General features: G+C 34.8%; 1 protein-coding gene across 1 annotated transcript in view; it reads left to right on the forward strand.

Annotated features, from left to right (window-relative positions):
* The window catches only part of LOTGIDRAFT_51613 (hypothetical protein), a gene marked incomplete at both ends in the record, with an annotated part of 29,278 nt that extends 18,424 nt beyond the window's left edge, over positions 1–10,854 (forward strand). The window contains 10 exons of the mRNA XM_009047754.1: positions 2,477–2,649; positions 3,007–3,089; positions 3,465–3,676; positions 6,697–6,829; positions 7,111–7,315; positions 7,556–7,726; positions 9,026–9,199; positions 9,417–9,602; positions 10,177–10,306; positions 10,733–10,854. Of these exons, the coding sequence (XP_009046002.1) occupies positions 2,477–2,649; positions 3,007–3,089; positions 3,465–3,676; positions 6,697–6,829; positions 7,111–7,315; positions 7,556–7,726; positions 9,026–9,199; positions 9,417–9,602; positions 10,177–10,306; positions 10,733–10,854 (1,589 nt within the window). The remainder of the gene's footprint in view (positions 1–2,476; positions 2,650–3,006; positions 3,090–3,464; positions 3,677–6,696; positions 6,830–7,110; positions 7,316–7,555; positions 7,727–9,025; positions 9,200–9,416; positions 9,603–10,176; positions 10,307–10,732) is intronic.
* Between the last annotated feature and the right edge of the window lie 2,414 nt (positions 10,855–13,268).

Raw genomic sequence — 13,268 nt, forward strand, 5'->3', positions numbered from 1 at the left:
CCACTGGCGCCGCCCCTAATGAGGGTAGGACAAAGCAATCAAAAATCTTCTTGCATAAAAAATATTTTTCACTCTTTGACAAAATAGAAAAAAATTGACGTTCCTTATAATTTTTTCAAAGTTTTCATATCTAAAGTAGCATTTATTTTAAGATTGACTCGATGGGAAAAGACGGATTCAAATAGCGGTCCACAATAGTGACCAGCTCATAGAAATTTTCCCACCAAAACATCCCCAAATTCAATACAATTCTTCAATAATAGGTAAAAGTAGAAAGTAAGTTAGTCGTTCTATTTGTACCACTCAACAGTTACACGATACAATTTATTCTCATTACAATGAAAATTGATAATTAAGTAACCGTCTATACTTGGACACCTTACTCTTTTTATGTCACATTTTTCTAGATCGTATGACAAATATAACAATATTCGTGCCCCCCTACTCAATTTAGTAGTCTATAGACTTAGTATTTCTTATATCTACCCGGTGTGATATTGACAACATTGTCAAGCCTTACCTACTCAATATTTGACATCTGACCAATTCGACTGACCAGTGTGAATTACATTCTCCCCTTACCTTTAAATATATGACATTTTACATGCCTAAGTGGGTCAGTAGTGGTCAACTGATATGTTGATATAACGAACTGCCCTGTCCACTGTCAATAATCTTAGATGAAAAATAAATAGTCATATAGAAATTATGATAAGTAAAAGTATACAAGACCAAACTGTACGACTATATGACTGTTGATAAAGTTTGACACGTCCACGAATATTTTGACATTTTGATAAAAGGTGTAAGATCAGGTCAAATAGAGAATAAATTACAAACCTATCATCTATTCTCCTGTTATATTACAATGGGCGTGCGACATTAACTGCCTCCCCCATTGTTGCATACAATTTATAATAGCTCTACTTGATGTTATATTGCACGTAGGTAATATGTAAAAACCTATAAATTTGATAATATATACCACCAACGCTTAAAAATATGCACAGTGGCGGCGACAGTGGGAGTAGAGGGCGTGCCCCTAATGGCTTTGCACCCCCAATTGTACCCCCACTTTATATTAAACAAATCTAAAAGTATTATTTTTATATGCCTCCAAATATGTCAGAATGCACCAAATGAAATCAATTTTTGGAAACTTTTCTTGGGAGAACCCTCTGAGTCGCTCTTTGAGGGGCTTGCAACTATGACGTCATGTCTTCACAGAGTTGCCGCATTTTGAATTCAGCCTCGGCAGTTGCCTGCCTCCCCCCCCCCCCCCAATTAAGTCAGTTGCCCCCTATTTGTCTGGAGAGGCTTACGCCGCCGCTGAATATACGACAGTATACATAACTGTATTTATTTCATACTATGTTTATGTACATGTCTTCGTGCATAATTAATTGTTTTCTTTTTGAAATGGAATGTAATGTAATGAACGATATTCAAATATTTATAGTATGGAATGCAATTTAGAGTATAGTATTCAAATATCTAAATATTTAGAAGGTCGTGTCTGAGCATATTAAAGGGACAAGGGCGCCATTTTTACTAATCATACTTTAGTCTCAGAAACGGGATTTTTTTAGCTAAGCCAACCAGTGATAGTGTTCACAGCTCACCGTCGAAATTTGAGCCTTCAAATCCATGTGTCGAGAATTATCTGCATTTTAATGTTAAAATGACAACTCGTCATTTTAAGTTACGCTGTGATATAAAGAAAAAACATAATAGAAATAATGACTAAAATTCCTAGTTTGAAGAGTTTTTAAAGAAATTATTTTTTGTACTTCTGAAGACTATTTACATATTATATTATTCAAGACTCAAATTAACCCCCAAAAATGGCGCCTCTGTCTCTTATTATTTTCATAAAATTTACTAAAATTGACACACAATTAAAAATTCCCCTGAGGGCATTCTAATGTACATCACAGTTTGGCTCGACAGATAATTTTTGTTCACTCCTTTGATGATTTAAGTGGTTATAATGATGTTCTTTGAACTCTCTAATTACCTTATGGTAATTGTAAAACGTCTTATGCTCTTTTAGATGTAACGTAGCTATATGAGCATTCAGCTCTGTATTGTATGTATTTTCAGCTCTAAATTAAACTGATTATATTGTATGTTATTTCAGCTCTTAAACTAACAGATTACATTGTATGTTAGCTCAGTATAACAAATGAGAAATAACCTGCTTATTTTTTGTTATTTCAGCTCTCAATCTGTCTGATTATACTGTATGTTATTAAAGCTCTACAAACTGACTGATTATATAATATTGTATGTTATTTCAGTTAGAACATAACCTGCTCATTGTGTGTTATTTCAGCTTTCAATCTGTCTGATTATATTGTATGTTATTGCAGCTCAAAAACCGAACAATTATATATTATATTTTATTTCAGCTCTGAATAACCTGCTTATATTGTATATTAGCTCTAAAATTAACAGATTATTGATTATCTTTCAGCACTAAAATTAACTGATGGTAAATATATCATTAATGGTAATATACAGTTAAGGAGAACTGGTAGTTTTAAAGCAGCTGGAACGGAGTTTACATATTATAAAAATACAGGACCTAGCTGTCCCGGAGAATGTATTTATTCTACAGGTCCTACCAACAACAGTATTGACGTTGAAGTAAGTCTCAAAGGAACATTGCCTATTTTCCTCTTTAGGCAGCATTAGCAATTCTTCATCGTGCAAGCAATGGTTATAATAGTCCTTGCGACCACGAGCTTCAAAGGCATTGCCTGGATGATTCTGAAAATTATAAAAATTTGAACGTCTTAAGGTCGTCACGGACTTACTAACCGAATATTCCACCAGGCTTCATCATAGTTTAATATGTTCCGAAAGATTGCATTGAACACGGTATGTTAGACATCTATTCGAAAACGACAGCCACACACAAGTTTGCATCTTCTCAATAATACAGAAGATATTTGAACGTGAATAAACTTTCTCTGTTAAATTTTCATATTTAATATGTTACAGGTATTGTATTATCATCGCAATCCGGGCATAATCTACCAGTTTACAATACCACATGAACAGGTCGAAGAGCTGGGTTTACCTTCGTCATCATCATCATCATCTTCATCATCCACGAATAATCATCACTCAAATAGTCATCAACAGCATAGAAATCATCATAGAAAACATTCCAACAGAAGTCGACATAAAACCAACAGACAACGTCATAATTCCAAGAGTCAACCGGAAGCGCAGAAAGACGAAATTTCATCCAAAACAAGAGGTAGAGATGACAGATACATCATCCGAAGAAGAATCGACGCAGATCGCTTTCATCCACGAATCCAGTATGGGCAATCACCAACATACATACCCAATACTCGTCGTGGATATCAACAACAGGTGCTTGGCTCACGATATTCGGGATACCACGGTAATCAGTTGAATTCTAGATACACCAACACTGGTTCTGTGGACAGTTCACGATTGAATCAACAGAGTGTGGTCTCAAGAACTGGACAGTACATTATACCTTCAGCCAAATCTTCTTACCTTACACTGACTGATACCAGTAACCCTTATCAACCCAATCCAATACTACAGAGTCATGATAGAAACCTGGTTGATAAAAGTGGATTATATTCCTGGAGAATTTCAGGCTTTACAGAATGTTCTAGATCGTGTGGTGGCGGTAAGTGCTTTTTCTTTAAATCTTCCAAAAAAACTTTTGTTATAGATTCTATCTACAAAAATATTGTAAAATGTTTCGATTTTGTTGACGCATAAATGTTAAAGTTAGCTCCACATACGAAATTAAAGTCTTCGACTAGCATGCAAATGGGTACTGTAGCAGATTTCTGTGGTACTACAGACAAAAATTGAAAGAATTGTAAAAATGGTACAATGAATAAAAAACTCCCAATAAAACAGGAAGGGTACCAATTTTAACTATGGTAAGTTAGAGAGATTGTGGTAAATGGTAAGATAAATTTTAGGTTGTTGAGACCCAATTTGGCTGTTGAAATTCTTTCCATATTTCAATGAAAATTCATTAATTATAAGATAAAGATATGATAATAGAGACTATCACATCTATTGAGGTTTATGCCAAGATGGGATCATAACATGAACAGATACTTATAAATAAAATATATATAGAAATAGAATTCGTTGAAATACCAACTATCGACGCCCGAAATTCTTAAATTAACGGGGTATATTTTGAATGAAGAGTTGCAAATAAAACTAATGATGAAAGAGTTATTTTGGAAAACAGGTTGTTTTTGTAAAAATGTTAAACAAATGAAGATCATAAAAAAGGATTGTTCCTTTTACTGACATGAAAATATATAATTCTATGGTAAACTACTCCTGGGTTTTATTGTATACAACGTTTCAACAATTTACATTGTCTTCATTAAAGGGTTCTTTACTGACACGAACTAAGATAACAAAAATTGACTTCCAAATACAAAAATCTACATATTGTTGAACACTGGGAGATATGATTTAGTCACATTTCGTGTTTTAACGAAGCGGATACAAACTCCCTTTAAAGGATTTAATTTGCTTGTATTAAAATGTTTCTACCAAATCTTCGTTTTAATTTTTCTGTTATTCTATTGTTTGTTAACGACAAAAAAAATGTTCACTGTTACAATTCATACATTGATAGAAGTTCTTCAAATAATGTCATTATCATTGGCAAAAATAGACCATACCAATTAACACTAGGTCGGCGTTTCAATTTGTTTTAAACAAATAAATCAGAATTTCCCAATTCTCTTATCTTGTTATCACACGATTTACAGGCAAACAATTCAAATATATATATAAATTCACATTTCAATTGTCCTCACTTTCTGAATTGCTGACAGAGTGTCGATAGTGCAGTGGGTGCACAAGACAAAGGAACGAACAGCACCTTGTAAATTTTGAAGAAAGTGAGGTTATTAGACCGTCAGTGAAGCTTAAAAGAGTTTAGTATACAACCATTGGCCAAAGTTGTCATTTATTAATTGTGTTATATAACTGGTGTGTCATGATGCATAAAACTGCATTAAGGGATAGTTTTGTTTTATTGACCAGTACAATCGCAGCAAGCGGTTATTCTGTCATACATACGGTTTTTTTGTATCGCCCTGGATCGCAACCAGAGGTGTATTCCTCCCTGCCAACTGTTGTGCTTAGTGGATCGGTATGGTTTCAGAACGTGCAGTGCATGTCGTTCAATGGACGTGCAACAGTTACTGCTATAGAGCTAACCAAGTCGAGTTGGGAACCTCGGCAGTGTTAGGATTAGCTTGAATGAAAAATTACAAAATTGACAATCTTTTGAATTGTTTTGGAGGTGTAAGGGTTACAAACGATTGGTTTGAGGGCTGAAAAAGCATGGGAGCCACTGCTCTAGTGTATTACTTTTCAAAAGGTAAAGCCGGCGTCGGGTTTACTCTCAATTTAATTGTAAATCCTTTATAGGATAATATCTTCTTGTTCAGATTACCTTATCTCTTTAAAGTTTTACTTTACGTTTGTCTTAAACCTAACACTAGTGATGCAATCTAGACCACACTTTTATGGTCTGGGTGAAAATTATACCCTCTTGAAATTCACGGTAAATGTCGCGATGAATTAATATATAGTTTGTTTATACTTGTCTAATGTTACCGTTTGTAGACAAATTTAATTTACATATAAGAGTAAATCTTTGATATTGTTTTAAAACGAGTAGGTGTGGATTATTTTACTCACAAACTCTCAAACCGGGGCTTAAACCCCTAGCGTTAGAATTTTTACTATTTACATTTCATAACACCTGGCGAATTAAAGAATTACATACAAACTTTGAAATAGTTTATATAGGCAAATTATCTAACAACTAATGACAAATGTTTTCCCACAAAAGACGTATCTACAACGGTCTAGAGATTTTAAAGTTAACAATAAAATACGCCAGTAACTGAATCAAAAAGTACATAAAATTTAATACGTTGTAAAAACTCCCACCCACAAAATTTTTCAGAAATGTATCATAAAATAGAACTCATACCGAGCAGTCTGTGTGACTGTTAAACATTTAAAATAAGAAAACAACTCGGTCTTGATAATGGTTTGTTCACCGGTGATTCATGTATGAATCCAATGCATTGGTTGCATTCGAATTCTATAGATTGGTTACGAGTTTGTTCATATAAGAATTCCATGCATTCGAGTGTGATCATGTAAGAAACCTATGTATTAGTTGCATTCGAGTTTGTTCATGTTAGAATCCTATGTATTGGTTGCATTCGAGTTTGTTCATGTTAGAATCCTATGTATTGGTTGCATTCGAGTTTGTTCATGTTAGAATCCCATTCATTGGTTACATACGAGCACTCCGTTATAAAGCATTGTCGTGAAATATATTACAATAATTTTCCAGAAGCTCTAGTAGCACTGAACAAATTCTGGCTGCAAGTTTGATGATATGTTTTGGTTAGGATTGATACATAACCTGTGACCCGAGTGTTAATTCATGTATAGTATATAAGCAAATTCAAGAAGTCTTATTTTACCATATCCTTATCTGAATATACGTAGGCGAAATGGTTATACGTGGGCGAAATATCTCCGCATTTAACTACTCTTATGAGGTTTTCCCTTTGACCTCGAGAATGAGATCTTGCGATCATGTATCTAACAATTCATATGATATTGAAATTTTCCTTCCAGGTACCCAGAAAACGCGTGTTTTATGTATGAAAGGAACATCCAATGTAGAAGTAACAGAAGAAAATTGTGACCCCTCAACTAGACCCCAAGAACAAACAGTGGGCTGTAACAATTCCCCTTGTCCATCAGCAGAGTAAGTCATACTGTCTTCATACTCCAATTTCCAATTTGGCACATATCAGCACAGTTCCATTATATCAACCACGATAAAGAGCAAGAGCTGGGTCTTTTCTGTCGGACGGAAAGTTTTGGAATTTGAAATGACCTTGGGGTTATAATTAGGGATATATCCTCTTCAATATGCTGATGTTTTTGGGGAATGCTAGAGATAAAACGGAAAAATCAATGCAAGAGATTAAGATCCAGAGCCAAAAATGGAACAAATCTTCAGACTCATAGTTGTTTTCCTTCCAGATGGTTTATTGGTAACTGGACTAGTTGTAGTGTTACGTGTGGTGTGGGAAAACAGAACAGATTGGTCGAGTGTAGAAGAAGGATATCATCAACACTAGAAGTTAGTGTATCAGCAACACTATGTTTAAATACACCAAAACCAACCAGAACTAAGAGATGTAGTAATTCACCTTGTGCTACCTGGAACGCCGGAAACTGGAGCAAGGTACGTCTGCAATTTTGTTTTTTCACGTTTACTCTAATAACTTTTTTTACTGGTCATGAAGGTTTTCAGTAACGACTTTCACTTTCCATGTAACTGTCATATAAACTTCCTTTGCAAGGATTTCGCGTGAAATTTTTTTGGCACATTTTGCACATTTTGGCGCTGGTTTGCATTTTCTTTCATGGTTTTCTGGAAACGATCTGGTCGGACAGTCAGTACGTAATTTCTGTTATATTGCAGTGTTCAGCTGAATGTGGTCATGGACAAAGATCAAGAACAGTAAACTGTAAAGATATGAATGGTAAAATCACAGATATATCACAATGTGACCGACAGAAACCAAAAACAGAAGAAATCTGTGATATGGGATCATGTGCTGAAGGATGGTACCACACACGATGGTCAGATGAGGTCAGTAAAAGTGCATGCCTCCATTCCAGGAAGGTCTTTCATGTAGGATTTGAAACATTTAAGCTAAATGCAGAAGCAGAATGATCTCTTATTGGGGTTTAGGTTCCTCACACTTGATGCTTTTTGGCTTGTCATGGATTGGTGTTAGAACAAACAGATAAGTATATGTTCTATAGCCCGGTATCGAATTGAAACATGAAAATTTGGACTGTGCCTTCTGATGGAATGCTGCCTAGTGATTAATATTGCATTTATGAAAAGACGAATCTCTGCGATGAGATCGGGCAGTTGAACTCAGACATGGCTCCTTAAAAAGGACAACTATATACACTTAGAGTGTAACAGTTTCCATTTTAGATACCAAATTAAGTATGTCTCACCGAATCATTACGACTGCAAATATTTGAGTCAGGAAGTGCACTCTTTGATAAAAAAGCAAATATTTAATTATCCCGTACCTGTGCATATTTGCGATAACAATCAAAGAAATATTTATTATGTTTGAAGCTGATAAAACACGGAGAAAGTGACAAGAATATTTTATGGTTCAATTTATAAACTGCCAAAAATATATTAAAACCCTTTTAATGACATATAACCCTTAATGATAAGTATTTACCAGTGTTTAATGGTGAAAATTACCACATAAATTAATCCCTTTTGATAACAGCTTATCAGAATTTGACTCTCGCATAACTTATGACACGCTCTGTCCCTTTATTTCTTTTGACACTTTTAGGGAAAGGGATTTGCGGGATTTAAAAAAATTGTAAAATTTCGGCTTGTTATCGGTTGTTATTCGAACAATTTTGGAATGTTAGTTGCAAGTTGTAAAATGTAGGATAATTCGTTTGTGACTTGGATTAAATGAGAAAACAGTTTAAGATATGTCAATGGTTATCAATGTATCATTCTTCACTTTATACCCCCAAGTACATTCCTCGGTGTCTATGTACCAATTATCATTATTACATTATGAAACGTAGATATTTAGGTTGTATTGTATATATGGTGCATAGTTTAATTGCCTAGTATACACTTTGACACCTGCTAAAAAAACGATTCATATGCATAAAACTTTAACCAGTGATTGTTGTTCCATAAAAGCTGTGTCTATATACTAAAGTTCTAATCGTAAATAGTTGCGTCGACTATCGGAAAAAGAAAGAAACGTACGGACCAAATATATAAGACCATCTTGCTTTGTCATAATTGAGTCCAGCTCAACTATTTATAGCCTGTTGCACCGGAAGAGTTATTATCAGCAGTGGTTATCCAAGAACACTTTCTCTTTTATAGTGTTCTGCTCATTGTGGTCGAGGATTCTATACCAGAAAGATATTTTGTGCTGCTGACGATGGTTCAACTTTACCAGATAAAAGATGCCCCATTGCTAAAAAGCCCAAAACAAAGAAGACTTGTAAGTCAGACCTTCCTTGTGGTGGTAACTGGTTTACTGGGCCGTGGTCAAAGGTAGGTTGTCTAGATAGAACCAGCTAATTACTTTCAAGCGGATAAAGCATTAGATGCTATTACAAGGAAGACCATGGAGTATCAGTGAATGTATCAAAAAGTTTAGGATACAAGTACAAATGGTAAGGGAACGGCATAGGAGGAACACTAAACAAGAAGAAACGGGTGTGGTTTTAGGAAAGAAAGGAGCTACTAAGTGAATTATTTGACATTTCAGTGTAATGCTACTTGTGGACATGGTGTATTAGAGAGGGGTGTTGTTTGTATGAAGAGATTAAGATCAGAGGTTTATACCGTAGTTAAAGATGTGAACTGTCTAACAGACGAAAAACCAGAATCGACCAAAGATTGTGGAGAATTACCTCCTTGCCAACCAACCTGGTATATGACAGAATATAGTCAGGTAAATTTAAATCTAAATGTGACCAAAAGTGCAAATGTTGTGATCTCACGCCATGTGACCCAGCCACCTTAGTTACTGGTTGAACCACGGGCCTTAACCACCAGAAAAGATATAAATAAATGAAAAAAATGTGCCTCAGTAATTGATGGTTACAAAAAGTATACTGAGGACCTACCATGGGCAATATTATGTCTTTATTTATCAAAATGGGGGTCTCAGAATGCCGATGGAGTGGCCCCAATCACTTAAGTCCAGGGGTCCCAACTCATGTCGCTGAGCCACCACTCATGTCAGAATGATGGTTGGATGTAAAGCCCATCATCTTAAAGGCATATTACAATTCTGCAATGATATGAATTCGCTCGCCCAGTTATTCTGCACCTGATTACAACCACATGTAACATTTAATTTTACCTGAACTTAGTTTGCTTGCTCTTTTAATTTTTCGTCGTTGGTTGTTTTCTTATTCAGTATACTATCTATATTTATCCTAATGAGCTGATCTATATACAGAACCATTGCTTTTTGATAAAATGACCCCTTAATTATCCCATTATATCAAACTATTTTACAGTGTACTAAGAGTTGTGATACTGGCGTTAAAAAGAGAGAAGTCAAGTGTTTGAATGCTGATTTACAACCGGATATGACGTGTAATAAGAGAAAAAGACCAGCAACCAGACAAAGTTGTAATAAAGAGTCTTGTCAAAAGGCAAATTTCAATCTTCAGAAAGATTCTGATGGAGATGGAGGTAATATATTTTAAGTCCCAATGTGTTGTTTTCAATGAACACATGAAAATCCCTTCCCGCTTCCAGTGTTGTCCATGGAAAGCAGATGAATCGGCCTTGAACAAAGGACACCTTATGGTTCTTCTCCTTGGAGGAGACAACTACTATACTACCATTACTCTCGATTTTTCCAGTCTTTGGACAAGATTTTCAAATAACGGATTTTTATTCTCTTAAACAGTTCTTATGCCATATGAACTTTATGAAAGTCGCCATGACATCGATTCTTTTCAATTGAAAAGTTTCCGCCAATCCGGCCTTTCAATCTCCGAGACATGTTGATACCCTGCCATATCTAATAATTGTCAACCATCTTGAATTCTAGTTCCAGGACCTTAGTTTATTTTCCTGTCATTCCAGATGATAATTGTAAAGACACCTATCCTGACTGGTGCCAGTTTGTTCACCAAGCTAGAATCTGTGGCTATAAATATTATCAAAAACAATGCTGCAAGTCTTGTAAGAAATATTTATAGCAGACTTCAAGGGCCTACAGTAACCAGTAGTGTGTTCTTTGGTGTAAAAGAAATTTAGATACCCGAGAGATAATATAGTGTTCTTGAAGACCTATCAGGTGCAACCTTAAAAGGAATTAAATCCAGTATGTGTTTGTGCATTTAAAATAAATTTGTTGTTCTGTGTTCTATAATTGTGTATTTAATACAGAGATATCGTTAGTGTATATATATTTTGGATGTTGGAAAAAGTGCTACATAATTTTGGTGAATTCAAGATGGCGCATAATACTGTCACTATACACACTGCATAAAATTATATGTGATTATTATATGGATGGAACCTATAACGTATCTGAATTTTCGGAACTTCAATGGCGGTGAAAGCAGCATGCTTCTGTTGATGAAGGTGATATGCGAGAATTTATTGTACAGAGATACTTGTGAGGACGGTACCACCTGAACATCGGTTCCCTTGTATATCGACCCCTATTATATAAGCCGGGCAAATCTTTCGGGCCGTACGTGGCCGATTTTAAGAGTCTTACTGTAGTAGACTTATCTTCGTAGAAATGTTTGAATAGAATTACTGAGAATATCTTTGAAAGATCCGAGTCTCTTACTGCGCAACTCCTTCCATGTTTATTTTACTTCACTATTATCAGACAAATATGGTTAATAACAACGATATAATCAAATAGGGCACTGAAGGAATATTCAAGCATGTCAGTTTATATTTCGTGGACGTCATTTTTGCCGTTTTATGATGCGTTGCGTTCACAGGATCGCAAAGGTTTTGAAAAAAGCGATAAGCAAGTTGTATATAATTTGTATATAAACATATATATGATATATTATTATAAAGTTGCAATGTTGATCTAAATAGATTTAAAAGGTGACATCTTCACATTACGAAGAAGTAATTACAAACATTCGTCTAATACCCTGACTGCTATAACCACTGTTCTTGTATCATGGAATGCAGTGATTCGTTTGGATTTTACGCCAGTGAATACTGCCGATACGAGACCTTGACAGAAAGACTGTATTCATTATGCCTTGTTATTTTAAGACATTCTGTCGAAAGCTCTGATTAGCTGTTTTAGATCACGTATAATCCAATCGAATTGCAGCGAATACTGCCAATCAGAGACCTTGACAGAAAGACTGTATTCATTATGGCTTCTTGTTTTAAGACATTCTGTCGAGAGCTCTGATTGACTGAACTCACCAGCGTACTATCCAATCAAATCGCTGCATTTACAAACCTCCGTAGTACAAGAACAATGACTGTTGCAGTCAAGGTAAAAGACGAAGTTCGTATTAGCTTGACATTGTGAAGATGTAATGAAGGCTATGCAAGATGTTTCTTCAACGGTCACTTCAGAAATCAACCTTAAAGAGCGCATGATCACTTAACACTATTCCATGCAAAAATAAGGAATAAATAAATGTAGCGCCATTATATAAACCGTGTCTGATGTGTTCTTGACTTGTATAATATTATTATACATTGTTTTATGTATTCAATATAAATGTTTGATGTTTTATATGATATTGATATTAAAATATTATACACAGTTATCTCTCTTGTCTTAATGTTGGGGTTGGAATAAACAGTTTGATTAGTGCAATAAACCGAGTCCTCGTATGCTACGGGCTGTGCACGTTAAAGATCACTCGACAGTTGGAAATCGAAAAAGAGCAGGCTAATGTCGATGTCCTGACAAAATTTCCTTCCTCGCACCCTGCATGGCGTTGCCGATCTTCCTTAGCCCACATGGTGCAGAAAGTAGGACGTAAAACTCCATTCATTTCATTTTTTTTTTCATTAAATTAAGAAGAGTGAGTAAGTGTATGGAAAATCTGAATAAAATTGCCTCTACGGACTTCGCTACAGGTATTTGGGTGACATAAATATACACATAATATACAACATCTGGTAATGATTTCTGGAGAATTGAGAAAGGGGGATCAGCAGAACAAGGAAATAAATTGGTCTGATTTTAAGTAAGAAACAAGGAACACATTTTTAAGTTTTGTGTGTATTTATTCAAATAATATATCACTTTCACAAAATACATAGATTAGTTTACAAACAATAAGATGCCATAAAAAACATTATTATTACATGCCATTTTGATTAGATTAAATACATTATAATCTTATTGCCATAATTGCCATTTATTATCCCAATAGACTTCATTTACCTCCTTATAAAAGCTGTTTTACACAAATCAAATGGTAACAATGATAGGTCAAAATCTAATTTTCAAACTGAGTGTTCTATAGCTAAATTTCAGATAATATATCAGATAGAAACGATTTATTCGCTTCAAACATTTATAACAAATAAATTTACATCTAGAAATTTTTCGTTTCAGTAAACAACATAACTATTTATCTTTAACGTATACCCA

Source organism: Lottia gigantea (genome assembly GCF_000327385.1).
Source record: "Lottia gigantea unplaced genomic scaffold LOTGIsca_116, whole genome shotgun sequence".
Classification (NCBI taxonomy): Eukaryota; Metazoa; Mollusca; class Gastropoda; family Lottiidae; genus Lottia; species Lottia gigantea.